The 17,515-nt window shown below is 44.4% G+C and overlaps 1 protein-coding gene across 5 annotated transcripts in view; it reads left to right on the forward strand.

Moving 5' to 3' along the window:
* Positions 1–17,515, forward strand: part of scn8ab (sodium channel, voltage gated, type VIII, alpha subunit b) — a 60,979-nt gene that overhangs the window by 18,673 nt on the left and 24,791 nt on the right. For all 5 annotated transcript variants that reach the window (XM_038697701.1, XM_038697703.1, XM_038697702.1 and 2 more), the window contains 9 exons: positions 1,889–2,110; positions 2,287–2,350; positions 3,679–3,820; positions 4,887–5,093; positions 5,178–5,459; positions 8,621–8,944; positions 10,273–10,405; positions 10,734–10,972; positions 13,785–13,958. In XM_038697701.1, coding sequence (XP_038553629.1) covers positions 1,889–2,110; positions 2,287–2,350; positions 3,679–3,820; positions 4,887–5,093; positions 5,178–5,459; positions 8,621–8,944; positions 10,273–10,405; positions 10,734–10,972; positions 13,785–13,958 — 1,787 coding nt within the window. The remainder of the gene's footprint in view (positions 1–1,888; positions 2,111–2,286; positions 2,351–3,678; positions 3,821–4,886; positions 5,094–5,177; positions 5,460–8,620; positions 8,945–10,272; positions 10,406–10,733; positions 10,973–13,784; positions 13,959–17,515) is intronic.

Here is a 17,515-nt window from a genome sequence, read left to right on the forward strand (position 1 = left end):
TCATTCCAGTGGTATTAACTCTGAACTATGTATTTGTTATACAATGAGATGCATATTTAGACATGTTCTTTTCATGCCCCACAAATTATAAACCTGATGATGCAAAAACAGGCCAGCAGCCACACAGCAGAAAACTCATTTTGACCACAATCATTCTCTAAACCGACTTTGACTCTGACTGTGAAAACAGTATAAATGCAACATTTAATATAAGCATTTTAAAACCAGGAAAAGTAAAATTTTCCTTGCTTCTCTTCGTCTGTGGCTGCTACATGTACAGTTGATTTACTGAAACTTCCTATAGGAAGGGACTGACAAGTGTTGTGGTGCATAAAGGCGTGTCAGCCTATCATAAAACAGAAAACAGTCAAGTGGTGCTTAAAAAGGAAGTAAGGGAGAGAAGAGCTCTTTTTTAGCAAAGCTAGGTAAGAGTAGAACAGCTAGTGTAATTTTGTAGGTTCTAAAATCTACCTATAATGAACATATCGTATTTGTCCTTTTTATTCCACTAAAGACTTTATTTTTAATCACAGGGAGATTCTTGATAAACATACAGACACATTTCTTAAATAATATCACATTGATTATTAAAACTTTAAACCAGACAACATCCAGTTTCATGATATGGGATCGTTCTCTTTGCCTGAAATAAGTAGTGCTCATAATAAGTATGCATGAAAAGAAGTAATGGAAGTCAACAGCAAGAAAGTAAGCGCAGGAAAAGAGACGGTGTCCTCCCAGGAGATGTGGAGATGCAGGACAATATGTTTTTTTCTGCCTCTGAGCTGCAGAGTTGTACCTGCAGACAGTGACTGGAGATATTAAGCCCCCACACCAACAAGGACAGATACACACACCACACACAGGCTACATTTTTTATTACCTTATCGGAAAACCTGTGCTATTATTGCACTGTGCTTACATTATTTATGTTTGGATATCAGAGAATTCTAATTTCTACGCTGAATATCTTTCACACCCAAACTGGGTTCTCAGCTTACCTCTCCGGACTCTCTGCTGAAGGCTCTATTGTGTTGTTACAGCACATTATGTAGCGGTTAAACAATGCTTTAGCAATTACCTTATTACATTTATGCATGATTTAAAATCCTCAGATATATTAACTTCATCTGGTAAAGATGCAAAATAAAGAGCTTAAAATAAACATAACCATACTTTTATATTATTTATATTATATTACTACAATCCTATTAATACATTTTATTGCTAGATAAATGTTATAACCCAAAACAGAACCCCTATATGCCAATTGAGATGATTTTTGCATACTATTGAAGTGTTAAAATTCCAGTCTCTGTATATGCTTAAATTCTAGGTCAAGTGCTAAACACACACAACATGGCTAGCAACTATCTGAATAATTAATTTAAAAAAGACAACAGCATGATCTACAGATTTACATCAAAGCACGAATGACAGGAACAACAACAAGCATAGTCAATGCACTGGTTTTACTCGAAAAGAATGCACAAGACACACTGAGTCAGTTCCTGGTATTCAGGCTCGGCAGCGCTGGGCGTAGGTGCTTGAGAAATAATTCTGATGCCTGCCAAATTTAGATTTATGTAAGAGACTGCACAGCACAGGGTTAAAGACAGGATTAGATATGTTACCTAACTTAACTTTTTTCATGTGTGACTCTGAATAGCAGTAACTAAACTCAGCTTGTACACTCTTGTAGTGCCAAAAGTTGCAATTCTTTTTATTTGTGTATCTGTGTGTGTGTGTTTGTGTGTGTGCGTGTGTGTGTGCATTTGAATTTGTGTGCTTGTGTGCGTGTGTATGTGAGTTTGCTTGTTTTCATTTTTGTGCATTTGTGCACATTTGTGTGTATGCGTGTGTGCGTTTATCATGTATTAATTGACAGGCCTGAAGACCATTGTGGGTGCTCTGATCCAGTCTGTGAAGAAGCTGTCGGACGTGATGATCCTGACCGTCTTCTGTCTGAGCGTCTTTGCTCTGATTGGACTGCAGCTATTCATGGGGAACCTGCGGAATAAGTGTGTAATCTGGCCAATCAACATGACCGAGCAGTACCCGCCAAATGGCAGCAGGCCCTTTGACTGGGGCGAATACATCATGAATGACAGTGAGTCATTTTCTTGACACTCGATTAAACTAGTTGGTAATGATCACATAAATGGGACATAAAAGTAAAAGTGTTTGTATATTCTTTACTTTTTGTATTTTTATTTTTTTTTACCTTGCTTATGTAAAAACCAGAGCAGTGTCTAATGCAAGTGTTTTTTTGTTTTTTTTACATAGCTAACTTCTACTTCCTTCCTGGTCAGCTTGATGCTCTACTATGTGGAAATAGTTCTGACTCAGGGTAAGTTAGTGTTTCACTCAGTGAACGCATGCCTACATATTTAGTTGCCCACATAGTGTGTGTGATCGAAGGGTCATCCCTCTTGATCCAAAGTCATCGTGATGCCTTTTCTGCGGCATCAGTGATGTTTCTGATGGCTCTCTTCCTGTGCAGTCACAGAACAGCCAGGTTACTGCAACCTTATTGTGCCTCTCTGCTGCCGAAACCTTGATCCATGCCTTCATTACATCCAAAATTGACTGCTGCAATAGTATCTTCTATGGTTCTGCTGCCCGCCTCCTCACCCACACCCACACCTGTGAACATCAGTCCCATCTTCTAGACTCTTCACTGGCTCGCTATTCCCCAACGCATTCAGTACAAAATCCTCTTAAAAATCCTCTATAACCAGGCCCGTGTTATTTGATAGTTTTATGATCTACAGTACCTCTTACTTTTATGTATTTTGTATTTATGTATTTTATCTATCTATTTTTAACAAAATCTTGCCTTCAACACTTAGGAGTAAGATGATCCTGAGCTACTCAGGGTTTCTTGTCACCCGATGTTCCTTAATGCCAAATATCTTGGCTGACAATGATGGCTGATGTTAACTGGACCTTCTAGTCTGCATCATTCATGGCTGTGGCTTCAAAGATCCTGTCCACGTCCTTGTCTCACTGGTGCCACTCTCTCTGTTAGCTCGTGAGCCACATGACACTTCACACGTGTTCAGATCTGTCTTTGCATGGAGCTTGTGGTGTGTTGGGGTGTGGGGTGACTCCAGGCCTGACCCCCCCCCCCCCAAAGCATCTCATTTTGGCCTGGTGGTGGATCTTCAGGCCACCCATGTTTTTGCAAAGCACAACTTTATCATATATACAAAAATGTTAAGTAGCATTTAACCAAGATTTTGGCATTGCAGATACAAAATAAAGCTGAAAGTAGTCGTTACAGCGGCCACTATTCAGTAATGTGTTTTTTTGCAGTTTTAATATAAATGAGTACATATATACACATACATGTACTATTTAGACAGTCTAAATATTTACTCATAATTAATGACATATACTTGCTTGCTTTTGACAAGGTCATGAAATATTAAGGTAAATCATATCAATATCCTACTCCTAAGAGTGTGCATGAAAGCACACATGCATGAATAAGCAAACAACATAAAACCTAAACACAGATATCAGGGACTTTTTCAGGCTCGTTTTAATGGTCCTGTTGTAACTTACTCTGGCAGTGATGCACAAAACTGTAATGCCAACTGTGTTGATGGTGAAGGGGCATGTTTTAGTCATTTGTTAAGTTAGAGTTTTTGTATTCCTGCGTGTTCCTTTCAGACGATGTCCAGAGGGCTTTACATGTATGAAAGCCGGAAGGAACCCTAACTATGGTTACACCAGCTTTGACAGCTTTGGATGGGCTTTCCTCACCCTCTTTCGCCTCATGACCCAGGACTTCTGGGAAAATCTCTACATGCTGGTAAATGAGTGTTTTCCTGAATTTGTCTGTCTCTTTGCCTTAGTCTCAACAGTTCAGAGGAAGCAAAAAGCAGCCCTGCATATTTTGTCACACTATGACCTATGGATCAAGTCTTTGATCCTTTCTGCACCAGTTTTAGAGACCGACTGTATATTAAAGCCTCTCTAGTCCTAAAACACACCCTAAGCAGTACTAATGATTTTGTCCTCACTTCATCATAAAAAATATGTACATCATCATCCTGATACCTGAATGAATCAGCAAAAGTGCCTCTCAGCAGCTCTCTCCCTCAGTTCATTTGCCCTCTGAATAAAAGGGAAGGAAGGACAGCTGATCAGAAATGCTGTGCTAAGAGTGTGTGGCTAGCCACTAGAATTTTGTTAATCTTTCATGCAGGGAGAAAAGAGTTTCTGAATTCTGAAATATAGCAATAAACAAAAGTGGATTTGTTTTTAAATGACCTTTAGAACACCTTCAATCATATACTCTGCCAAATGTATGCAGAATGTATGTACAAATTAAATATATAACATCTGCACAGACATCTGTAATGTTTAACTGCACTATCATGCCACTGCACTAGCATTTCTCTCCTCCTTCTCCAGACCTGCACCACCACAGCCATAATAGATTCACTTCATTTGGCAAATAGGCCAGTCACTGTTTTAGTGTGTGTGTGTGTGTGTGTGTGTGTGTGTGTGTGTGTGTGTGTGTGTGTGTGTGTGTGTGTGTGTGTGTGTGTGTGTGTGTGTGTGTGTGTGTGTGTGTGTGTGCGTATTTAAACCTGGGAATTCCTGTACTCTCTTTCCTGTCTGGAGGTTTTCCTAGAGAAAGCCATGAACGGGAAATAGAAGCACCACCAGCAATGCTGACACTACACACATAGACATACAGTGCCACTGACAAAATAAGAAAAACTCATAAACATAAAACTACAGTTTTCCTATGATGCATTCCATTTTTTATTTTATCAATAGGCCAATATGTCTGTTTAAAAATAAAATTTTCCAAGTTAAGTCATTCTAAAGCTCTAATTTCTTCTTATTTATCTCCGTGTAAATGTCAGACTCTACGAGCCGCAGGGAAGACCTACATGATCTTCTTTGTGCTGGTTATCTTTGTGGGCTCCTTCTACCTGGTGAATCTCATCTTGGCTGTGGTGGCTATGGCTTATGAGGAGCAAAACCAGGCCACTATTGAGGAGGCGGAGCAAAAAGAGGCTGAATTCAAGGCCATGTTGGAGCAGCTCAAGAGGCAGCAGGAAGAGACACAGGTTGGTCTCACTCTCTCACACACACATACAGCTTTACCCGTTTTTCATAGTTTATGGTTACCATGTCTCTTGTTTTTTTCTCAGGCTGCTGCCATGGCCACATCTGCTGGCACTGTGTCGGAGGCAGCTTTAGAGGATGAAGGAGGGGGGCACCTGTCCCGCAGTTCCTCTGAGGTCTCCAAGTTGAGTTCCAAAAGTGCCAAGGAGCGTCGCAATCGCAAGAAGAAATGGCGTCAGAAAGAGCAGGAGAAAGAGAAGGGAGATAGTGAAAAGGTTGTTAAGTCTGAGTCAGATGATGGCAGCAAGAAAAGCACCATTCGTTTCCCAGGAAGCCGGCTGGGGAGGAAGACATCCATCATGAACCAGGTAAAGTTAGCATAAAAAAACTACATTGTAAATGTTTGGTTTGACATGTGTATGTGCAATTACATCTACTGATGCTTCTAAACAAATTATTAGTGATGGTCCAAGTATTGTTTGGTGCTTTCAGATTTTTCAACATCGTACAACCCCCTCTGTGTGACCCACTTTAGATAGATTAGGCCTCAGCTTGTGTCCAGAAAGCAAATTAGCTAAGTTCCTCCCCATGGCACTCCTCTCTTGAGCACCAGCCATCTTCAAGCTCTTTTGACTGCTTCAGTGGTATCGCTGAGGCTTCTTTTCTGCCTCTCTCTTTGTGATTAGTGTGTTGTAAGCTCTGGCTGAAGATTGAGCTGCAAAGCCCCTGCATCCAACTTCAACAGACAGACCTTGCTCTTCAACCAAGCTACACCACAATGTCAGCTATGTTGACTCCGGGTACTGCATCACTTCTGTGGTCCTTGCCACCTTGAATTCCTCGTTCTGAGGTTTGAGTGGTAGCTGCAGCTTGTTGCAGCCTCACACTCTATGTGCCTAAAGAATGTGATGCTGCTCAGACTCCTAAATAGCTCTCCAAGGCTTCAGTGGTTGAGTTTGGGTCTTCATACACCAGGAGTGGCCGGAGGATTCTAGACTGAATACCACGTTGGTACAGACTTGCCTTGACGGATTCATTAATTACACCTAGCCCTCCATTTAATTGCAGGTTGAGTGGATGGATACGGCTGGGTACCTCAGGGTGCTGTCAAACACTTTGTCTATGCTTCTCTGTGACATCAACATTGTCTTTCTTCAGCACCAGAGATCAGGGCTTGGAAGATTTGAAGCTCATCTGGGCACACATTATCAGCTTCTCAGATCCCTGCCGAATCCATCTACAGCCTAGTACGGGATCTGTGGTGACTGTCAAGGGCTTTTATGTAGAGCCTGACAGTAGTTTTAGGCTCTGTTGACTTGGGATATCATGTTCATCGCCTGAGAAAACAAGATTACAGAGATGGTAGACCTAGTTATGCATTGCAATGTATTGCAACCATGATCTTGTACCAGTGTGGTGTAACTACTTCAGAGGAGATTCTCCTCCTAAAGCTGTTGTAGTAGTCAGTAATAAGGTCACTGGCTCTGCTGGGGACATAATGTTTTATCAATATGCATTCACATTTACCACTAACAGGCAAAAAGATTTCACTTGTTTTCTCTGGCTTCCTTAAGCTGTGTCACCACCCCTATATCCTTTAGGCATTCTGGCATTTTTAATATGGCGTAGATCTGGACTGATGTATGAATTAAACTATTGAAGGTGTTGAGAAACAATGCTGATGGATTTAGTGCTCAACATCAAGATTGTGCAGAACTGGTCAAAATCCTTCTTGGAGCTCTTCTCCCTTTGGTATCCAAACCCATTTATCTGATCTCCACTCTTCTCCAGATGGCTTGCAGTTTCCACAGGTGAAGCGGGAGTTTTGGACATTTACTTTAAATAGATGTGCTAGGTGCATGTGCTGTCCCATAACCCTGGTGGTTTGTGGATCCACCCCCTTTACCCATTTGAACTGGAGCTCTGGTTCGTCGAACTGCAGACTTAGCTGCAACTCCTGCTCTCTTGCTGGATCACAAAAATTCTTGAGATGATGGGTTTTTTCCTCCTGTGAGCATGTTACCTCTGCACTTATTTCCCGGCAGCTCATTGGTAAACTTGAAGGGATTGGCAAGTTTTCACCACAGTGTCTGGTGCCACCCTGTCTGCCGAACAACTGTGATGTTTTTCCTGTCTACTGAGCTAAAGCTCTGTCCTCTGTCCTCTTCTCCTGCCTGCATTTACTGGTACCTTTGGTCCCGAGCTCCTTTCTGCTGTTGCCTCTATGTAGTTCTTGGAGAAAGGCTATTTGGTTACTCCTCTCCCCTCCTCTACTACTAACATTTCAGCAAGCTTACTGTGATTGTTGTTATGGCTTGAATTTCTGTCTCGCCCCAGCTGTGTTTGGGTGCGTGTGTGTCCTGCTCCTGCCAGACACTTTATTCTTGTCTGGTGGATCTTCTAGCCTAGTTTTTGCCACATTTGCCACACATGGCCACATCACCTGGCCTTCTTACTAAATTGTTCATTCTCGCTTCGCGGACTCCCCAGGGGTATGTTTCCATGAGATTCTCTGTAGTTTAGTTTTGGTCTCCTCCTCACAGAGGACACGAATTGAGTTGCCAACCTGTCTCTCCGAGCTGTCACTGTCATGGTTGTGAACCACTTTCCTGGTCATCAGTCAGCTTTCCGATGTACAAAAACATCTTCTTCGTTGGATGTTTTTGGTTTTTAACATCATACGCCCCCCCTCCATTTGACCCAGGTGGGGTTGATCAGGCCTAAGCTTATCTAGATGGTAAGTTAACTTCCTCCATCCTTCCGTAGGCTGTCTTGAGCCTAAGCCATCTTGAGACTCTTTCTGCCACTTCAACAGTGTTGCAGATGACACTTCTTCTCCTCCTCCTCCTCCTCTTCCTCTTCCTCTTCCTCTTCCTCTTCCTCTTCCTCTTCCTCCTCCTCCTCCTCCTGCTCCTCCTCCTCCTCCTCCCTCACTCAGTGCCCAGTCTGACGTACACTCTGGCTAGAGATCGGGTTGCATTTTGAGACATCTTGCTCTCTCACACAAGCATTATCTCAAATGTCTCATCAAAACGGTCTTTGTTGGTGACTGTCAGATCCAGCAAAATTTGTTTGGTGGCCTCAACAATAACAATAACGCAAAAGGAAATTTATCAAGTTTTGTATGTGGACAGCCCAATCATTATTTTTGTTGCACATTGATGACAAATTGTGTGATGAAAACAGCTTTCATTGTAATGAATGTGAAGAGTTTTCTATAAAACCAAAATAGACTAAAGCTCTCCATCTTTATCATTGTTGTATCACTCATTTTGTGATAAACACAGGGGGAAACGTCTGTGATAGCCTTGGTACCTGTATTTTCATGTTGTGTGCCTTTATCTGACATCCCACTGGCTTGAGATTAGTAATTTCTTTTTCTCTCTGTTCTTGATTTATTCTTGTTTACCTCTTTGTCCCATTTGCCCTCGTCCCCTTGTCTGCCCCTTTTATTTACACATCAACTAACACCTGCTTTTTTTAATAACACCTCAACTCTCCCTCTCTGCATCTGTCTCTCCCTCCTTAGTCACTCCTCAGCATCCCAGGCTCTCCCTTCATGTCACGCCACAACAGCCGGAGCAGCATCTTCAGCTTCAAAGGCCGTTCCAAGGACATGGGCTCAGAGAACGAGTTTGCCGATGACGAGCACAGTACAGTAGAGGAGAGCGAAGACCGCCGAGGCTCTCTGTTTATCCCTTACCGCCGCAACAGCTACAGTGGCTACAGCCAAGGCTCATCACGCATCCACCCACTGGCACCCCACTCTGGAGGGAAGAGGAACAGCACAGTGGACTGCAATGGCGTGGTGTCTCTCATCGGCCCTGGGCCCGGCAGACGACTTCTGCCTGAGGTGAAAATAGATAAGGCAGCCACTGATGACAGTGTAAGGACGTCCATGGGACACCAATACAGTTTAGGCATGATGATGGTGGCCCCGGTCTCTGCAGCATCTCCTTCACAACCTCTTCCCCTTGGCTCTTGTTCCTTTTGTTCCCCTAAACTCAAAAGCTCCCTTTTCTTCTCCTGAATATGTAGATTCTGTCTTATTATTTCATCTTACACTTACAGCCTGATCTAATGCCCGTTTTTCCACTGCTCGTTTTTTAACAGCTCTAGAAGTCGCTAAACAGCTGAATCAGGATCCACAAACTCACTGCCTTACCGCCATCATGATTATCATTTCAATGATTAATATCTAACAGTAACACAAAATGAAATAAACACTCCTTAGTTCCCCTGAACAAACAAACAGTCATTGTCATTCATAAAAAAAAACAAGGCCAAAACATTTAACCGGAAGAAAACCTCACTCCCTACTTCTACTCCTTTCATTCTGGGGGGCTTTCCACATGCAGGCACATACTGTCCTGTTTTTATCTTCTACTCTATTTCTTTCCGTATCTTTCTTTTACTTTCACTCTCTTTCTCTTCTTTTCTTTCCATCTATCCTCTGCTCCTGAACCACTGGATGGTGCAAGAACAAATCAAACCTTTTTTCTATAACAATATTTCTCCTCATTCTAGCTGGCATGGTAGACCCCTCTGTTATTCTCAAATCAATCTACCTGCTTTTACCTTCTTACCTCTCTTACAATGTAGCATGGTGTAGCAGCAAATGCTGTCTTGAATTCCCCTCTGTTCTTGACATGCATGCCATTGCATGCATTTTAATGTTATTTACTTGGGAGTTGTAGTTATGATATGCACAGTACACAGTAATACACGATGAAGGGTTTAGACAGTGTACTGTAAATTCTCAAACAAAAGCCAAAACTTCAATAACGGCCGCTTACTAAAATATAATAAATGGAGAAGAGGGGAAATAAAATCTTAAATTATGGTTTGTTCTAATAAAGACCTGGTTCTGTCCTCAGTTGTGGTGAATTAAGACAACTGTTTGAGAATTTACAGTATGAATTTGAAGTGTGTATATGTTGCAGGAATTGCATAAATTAAACAAAGGTACAGGTCATTTTGGGGAATCATATATTGTAAACATAGTTTGATGATTTGATGTAAAATTTAAAAAATTTATCACATTTGGTTGTTAGTCTTCTAAGCAGACGTATGGCATCATTTATCGTTTAGTAGCTTAATAGCATGAATCTTAATGTGTGGTGTTTCTGAGTTCATGTGAGTACTATCTCTGACTGACATTGTGTCTATCTCTGAGTACAGACTACTGACGTGGAGATTAAGAAGAAGCACTCTGGCTCTCTCATGGTGTCTGTGGATCAGCTCAACTCCTCCTTCAAAGGAAAGGACCGCACCAACAGTCAGATGAGCGTAGTCACCAACACACTGTTAGAGGGTACAGACAGTGCATGTTTCTTTCCTTTCTTAGCAAGTTGTAAGAGTTGCATTAAATTTTCACCTGACTGAGATATGATCAGTTCAAGCCAGCTGTGGGCTAGATGTTGCACTACATACTGTTAGTAATTACTCCTCAAATTGCCATTTTCTTAATGCAGACAAGGTATCCAGATAGAGATGGTGTCTGTTACTCACCAGGAAATTTATGGTCCAAAATATTTTGGGGAAAAAAAATATTTTGCTTGTGTGACTTTGGCGACTCACTTCTGTGAACTTTGTTTTTCTTACCCTTTTTGTTTTTCTTTCTCCTTCACCTCTTCCTGCAGAGTTGGAGGAGTCTCAGAGGAAATGTCCTCCATGTTGGTACAAATTTGCCAATATCTTCCTCATCTGGGAGTGCTTTCCCTTTTGGCTGAAGATCAAGCACGTAGTCTACTTGATTGTCATGGACCCCTTTGTTGACCTGGCCATCACTATCTGTATTGTCCTCAACACCCTCTTCATGGCCATGGAGCACTACCCGATGACTGAACATTTTGAGGGGGTCCTGTCTGTTGGCAACCTGGTGAGAAACTGCAGTTCTTCTTACCTGCATAAACCTCATTGTCTCTCTCATGAGTTACAGAAGCATTGCAGGTTCAGTTTGACCCACTTACATAACCTCAAACCAATACATGAATCCCTCATTTGGTATGTGCACTTAAAGAGTGACTTCAGTATTTTTCAACCCTATTTTCCCATGTTTTTGCTTGTATGTGACTAATTGGGACAACATTTTTTAAAATTGGTCCAGTATTGAGCGGGCGTGCTGCAGTTGGCAGCAGCGAGACAGGGCTGCAACGTAATCCTTGCGGGCAATTGCTTCCCGTCAAAGTACGCCCACTAAAGTGCTTGTTTTTTACCACCAACAGGATCAGATTGTTATTATAAGTGTCTGGCAACATTATGGAAAGGATCCCTACAGAGATGGACCTTTTTTTAAGGAGTAAGATCCTTTTTGTTTATCCAGAAACAGTCGCGATATTGCTCTTGTTAAAACCCCCAAGACCCCCTTGACAAAAACAGTAATTTAACCTCTCTGGTCTACTGCTGCGTTAAACCGTTAGTTTGTGTTAATGTGTGACTTTGGTGTTTTTAACCCTTTAAAACACCAAAGCCACACAGTAACTAAAACAAACAAAAACACCAAAGCCACACAATAACACAAATAAACAAAAACAACAAAACCACACAATAACACAAACAAACCAACCAACCAAGGCTGCAGTAGATCAACAACTCCTGTGTTCTCTGAGGTAAAATTACTGTTTCTATCAGTGGAGTCTGGTGGCTTTGGCGGGTCTGTAGAGATCATTGCCACAATGTTGTCAGACACAAAAACAGTGTCAGTGGCAAAAACAAGCCCTATATGGACATACTTTGACAGGGCGCAATTGCCTGCAAGGACTACGTTGCAGACCAGTCTCGCTGCTGCTGACTGCAGCGCACTTGCTCAATGCTGGACCAATTTCAAAACAATTTCAAAAACTTGAGAAATATGGTCCAGGTTGAAATATACCGAAGGTACCCTTTGAGAATATACACATGCATAGCATATATAGGACTCTGATGGGGTCTCATTAAAGATTTAGTTCCATTTTAATGTAGCTAGCCAGCCTGCTCCCCAAACTCTCACTCTCCTGCTTCCATTGCATCCTGCTTACCTCAACTCTACTGTACTCTGTTTAACTCTCTCTCTCTCTCTTTTTTTTTCTTACACACACACACACACACACACGAGTCATAATAATAAGGCACTGATCTTTTCAGGACTGGTTTGTCAGAGTACATATTAACCAAATATACAGCACACTGCCCTTGTCAGATGTCACTGTAGCACAACTGTCTGAAGGCAGCGGTATTGGCACAATGGCAGAAGTAAGACAGGAAATGAGGTCATAGGAATTGGCATGTTGTCAGGAGTGAAACAGGAAATGAAGTCAGAGGAATCAACTTGATGGATGGTGCAGTATGAATCATTGGGTGTTCTCTGCAGCACTGAATAGGCACATGATTAACTGTTGGGTGGACGATATGGGAAAGGCTCAGAATACAAGTTCTGCTGGAACACGGTGCCACTGCTCTATGATCTTGCCCTGTCAGAAGAGTCTTCACTCTAAGCAAATCCATTTTTAATCAGCACTACATCAAATGAAATGCAGTGTAAGCAAGCCAGTTTTATCGTTCTGCACTCAATTTTCCCTTAAAACTGCTAGAAAGAGTTTGAATTTGAAATTTTCCTGTTTTTGATTTTGCCAGTTTCCTTTGCCATCATTGGCAAAATGCCATTATTACTGGATTTTTTATTTTATTTTATTTTTTACAGTAATTTACACAATTGAAACCATTGAAACTACATTTGATTTTGTGAAAAAAATAAATGTAATTTATAGAGTGGTTGTGATATGCATCCAATTAAAGGGGCAAAATATAGTTTTCAGTAGCCACTAGTGATGCGGTTTTTTAATTGCAACCAGGTGTGTGCTTGCACACATGCTCAAACCGGCTCAAATCCATGAATGAGCAAAATTCTACACACCAGGAGACAGCTTCACACAATATGCTGTAAACTCAAACTGCTGCGTTACAGTAATATTTTTATCAGCTTGAACCAATCCATCCAATGTTACACTGACTGCATTTAGCTGATGTGATACATCAGCTTTAGCTCGCCTGCCACTTTTCAGTAACTATATGTGTATCATTCACAAGAGATGCTCAGCAATGTGAGCACAGCAAGGCATTGGAGGATAACGAAAACAGTGAGCTGGACTGAATATTATAAATGAGACTGTTAGCACCCTTTATAACAATTAGATCGCAGTAACATTTGTTCAGTTAAGGGATCTTCCACTGTGCTGTTGTCCTGTGCCATTATGTTGCATTATTGTTTATTATGTGGGTCATGTAATTTACAGAGACTGAGACCAAATAAGAAGCTGTGTATTAGTAAAACAACAATAAATGTAAATTAAACGTTACGAAGCAAACAGCTGCGGATCCCTGCTGACATAGCTGGCTGCCCTGCATCACTATAGGCTAGTATAAAAAAATTAATCCACATTTGTTGTGTCCTGTTACATAATTTTTGTGCAGGCACTGCACTGTGACACAATACCAGTGGTATACAGGATCGTAATACAGGTTGCATTATCTGGTTAAGTAATGTGGAAAGCCATACAACTAGTATTATTTACATTTATTCATTTAGCTGATGCTTTTATCCAAAGCGACTTACAACTGCTATATATATGAGAGGTTGCACGCCTCTGGAGCAACTTTTCAATTTATTATGATCTAAAAAACTCATGAACTATACATGATATTCTGGTCTACAGGTATTCACAGGTATCTTTGCTGGGGAGATGTTTGCCAAGCTGATTGCCATGGATCCCTATTACTACTTCCAGGAAGGCTGGAACTGCTTTGATGGTTTCATTGTGACCTTGAGTTTAGTTGAGCTGGGACTGGCTGATGTGGAAGGTCTGTCAGTGCTCAGGTCATTCCGATTGGTAAGTGAATGAGAGTAGAGACGGGATATCACACTTTTGTTTACCTCTTCTGGCCCTCACGTACAGGCTGTCAACTGCCACACATAATGCTTATTTCTCTATACTATCATCACATTTCTCTCTGTAAAGCTCCAAATCAAGGCTGAGTTTAAGGCTTGAAATACCATCTATTACTAGTATACCACCATTAGATTGTGTATACTACTAATGTGTTGTTTATTTGCTAAACGTATTTGATGCAGAATTCCCTCTCTGGGGATCAATAAAGACTTATCTTTAAACTGTAAAACCTCTAGGCGTAGCAGGTCTGAACGTGAATGAAATCACTCCAATCTTATTGGCTTGTTGCTAGAATGGTAAGGTGTGACAGAATAACCGGAGGAGTATAAAGCACACCTGTACACACTCATCATTAGCTTAAACTATGAAGTAGGCGCTTCAGGCGGGGAGAGAGGTGCGGCGGGCCGACGCAGTGTCTCGTTCCCCTTCTTGGGGAACCAGGGTTACATACGTAATCCGAGACGTTCCCCTTCGAGGGAACTCGAACTGCGTCGGTTACGACACTATGGGAACGAGATACCCACTAAACCGTGCCGAAAACCCCGCCTGCCCCAGTGTGCAATAAAGTGGCACGACTAAGAGGAGAGCGCACAAGTGCCAGGTGCCGAAGGAAGGTCAAGACTGTAAAACCGAATGAATGTGTGCGGAGTGGCCCAGCCAGCCGCTAAACAAACATCCTGCAAAGAGGCCCCGGAAAGGAGGGCTCGAGAGGCCGCCATGCCTCTGGTAGAATGAGCCCTCACAGCCACAGGTGAAGGCAAAACGCGTACCTGATAGGCCAGGGAAATAGTCTGAACAATCCAGTTGCTAATAGTATGTTTGGATGCAGGGAGCCCAGCCCTGGGGGACCCAAAACACACTGCAGCTGGTCAGCCTTCATCCAACGGGAGGACCTCAGAGTGTAAATACTCAGTGCTCTGACAGAGCAGAGCAGATGAAGTCTCCCGTCCTCCGCCGTCACATGATGTGGAGGATGAATGCCTGCAGCACTGTGGACCCTGCCGCACAAGAAGGCACTTTAGGGATGTATCCTGGACGAGGGTGCAGGATAGCCCAAATATTCCCCGGGGCAAACTCCAGGCTTGCGGGGAACCGAAAGCGCTTGGAGATCCCCACCCTCCTCAGAGAGGTGATAGCAAGGAGAAAGGCCATCTTGAGGGTCAAGTGCTTAGCCTCAGCTGACTCCAGGGGTTCGAAGGGGGCCTCAGCCAACGCCCCAAGAACCACCGCCAGATCCCAAGTGGGAACCTTGGACCGAGTCGCAGGTCTCATCCTCCGGGCACCACGGAGGAAACATACAACCAAGGGAAGTTTCCCCAAAGACCCCTCCCTCAGAGGGGTGTGGAAAGATGAAATAGCTGCCACGTACACCTTGAGGGTGGAAGGGGAAAGACCAGCAGAGAACCGGTCCTGGAGGAACTCAAGTACCTGAACCACTGGGCAGGTAACAGGGTCCACCGACCGCTCCCTACACCAAGTGGAGAAAACACTCCACTTCAGGCCGTACATCCTCCGTGTGGATGGAGCCCTGGAGCTGAGGAGGGTCTCGACTGCTCCGGCTGTTAGACCCGCCTCTAGGTACTGTGCCCCCTCAGGGGCCAGACCCACAGTCGCCATATGGCGGGGCAAGGGTGAAGAACCCGGCCCTGCGCCTGGGACAGCAGGTCTCTCCTCAGAGGGACCCGCCGCGGCGGGCCGTCCAGGAGCGACATGATGTCCGAGAACCACACCCGGGTTGGCCAGAACGGGGCTACGAGCAGTAGGCCGACATTGTCCTGGTGGACCCGCTCCAGAACCCCCGGGAGCAGAGCGACTGGGGGAAAAGCGTACAGACGTAGCCTCAGCCACGAATGTATCATGGTGTCCAGACCCAACGGGGCTGGAGGAACGAGAGAAAACCATAGCGGGCAGTGCGTAGTCTCTTGAGACGCAAACAGATCCACGTCTATGGGGCCAAACTCTTCGCACAAGAGCTCCACCACTTCTGGGTGAAGTCTCCATTCCCCGGGCCTCAGCCCCTGCCTCGACAGCAGGTCTGCTCCCTGATTCTGCGTCCCCGGGAGATACATCGCCCTGAGCGATAGTATCCTCTGCTGGGACCACAGGAGGATCTGACGCGCCAGTCTGTACAGAGGGCGCAAGCGCAGACCGCCCTGGTGATTCAGATAGGCCACCACCGCTTTGTTGTCGGAACGAACCAGGACGTGGTGGCCTTGGAGATCGGGCAGGAAACTCAGAGCCTGGAACACCGCCAACATCTCGAGACAGTTAATATGCCACTCGGATTGATGCACCTGCCAGGATCCCCTTGCAAAGCGGCCGTCCATGACCGCGCCCCAGCCCGTGAGGGAGGCGTCTGTCGAAATGACCAGCCGGCGACAAGACCCTCCCAGCACGGGCCCCTGGGACAGGAATCAAGTTTCCTTCCAAACTGATAGGGAACGAAGACACTTGCGCGTAACCCAAATCAGACGGAGAGGATTTCCCCTCGGGGAAAAACCCTTGGTCCTTAGCCACCACTGCAGGGGTCTCATGTGCAGCAGTCCAGATGGTATTACGCTGGACGCAGCCGCCAGGAGACCCAGAACTCAAAAGAGTTTTATAGTGATGGCTTGGCCTAACTTCACCCCTTTCACGGCAGCCAATATGGTGTCGACACGTGCCGGAGACAATTGTGCCCGCATTGTTGTCGAATCCCATACTACCCCTAGGAACGTAGTCCGTTAGGTGGGTGCCAGCACACTCTTCTTTGTCTTTGCGTTGAGCCTCAGCCCTAAACGCCACAGATGAGCCAGAACGACATCTCGATGCCGAACCGCCAACTCTTGAGACTGGGCTAGGATGAGCCAGTCGTCGATGTAGTTGAAATCCGGATGCCCTGGAGCCTCAGCGGGGCCAGTGCTGCATCCATACACTTGGTGAATGTGTGAGGGGAAGTGCCAGGCCGAATGGAAGAACCCGATATTGGTAAGCCACACCCCCGAAGGCGAACCTCAGGAACTTCCTGTGAGAAGGACGGATGGAGACGTGGAAATAGGCGTCCTTTAGATCTATCGTAACGAACCAATCCTCGGATTGGATGTGTGTCACGATGGCGGGGATGATGAGCATCTTGAACCTGAATCTCCTCAGAGACCGGTTAGAACCCTCAGATCCAAAATAGGGCGCAGCCCTCAGTCCTTCTTGGGGACTATGAAGTACCGGCTGTAGAACCGGCGTCTCTGTCTGGGGGGGAGACACGTTCCACGGCCCCTTTCCTCAGCAGAGTACGAACTTCCTGTCCCAACACCGGACCTTGCTCCGGGCGGACCACAGTCCAAACCACCCCGTTGAATTTTGGAGGGCGGGTTATGAACTGTAGTCGAAACCCATGTATGGCAGTGCGCAGGACCCACAGAGAAATGTTCGTCAGGCTCCGCCAAGCCTCTGCAAAGTCTGCCAACGGAACCAGCCCCTCGGGGCTGGTGGTCGGTGTCTCGTGTGATCTTCTGGTGGAC

The sequence above is a fragment of the Micropterus salmoides genome, unplaced genomic scaffold (assembly GCF_014851395.1).
Source record: "Micropterus salmoides isolate LMB-PRFRI ecotype aquatic unplaced genomic scaffold, ASM1485139v1 Ms_hic_scaffold_4, whole genome shotgun sequence".
In the NCBI taxonomy this organism is placed as follows: domain Eukaryota; kingdom Metazoa; phylum Chordata; class Actinopteri; order Centrarchiformes; family Centrarchidae; genus Micropterus; species Micropterus salmoides.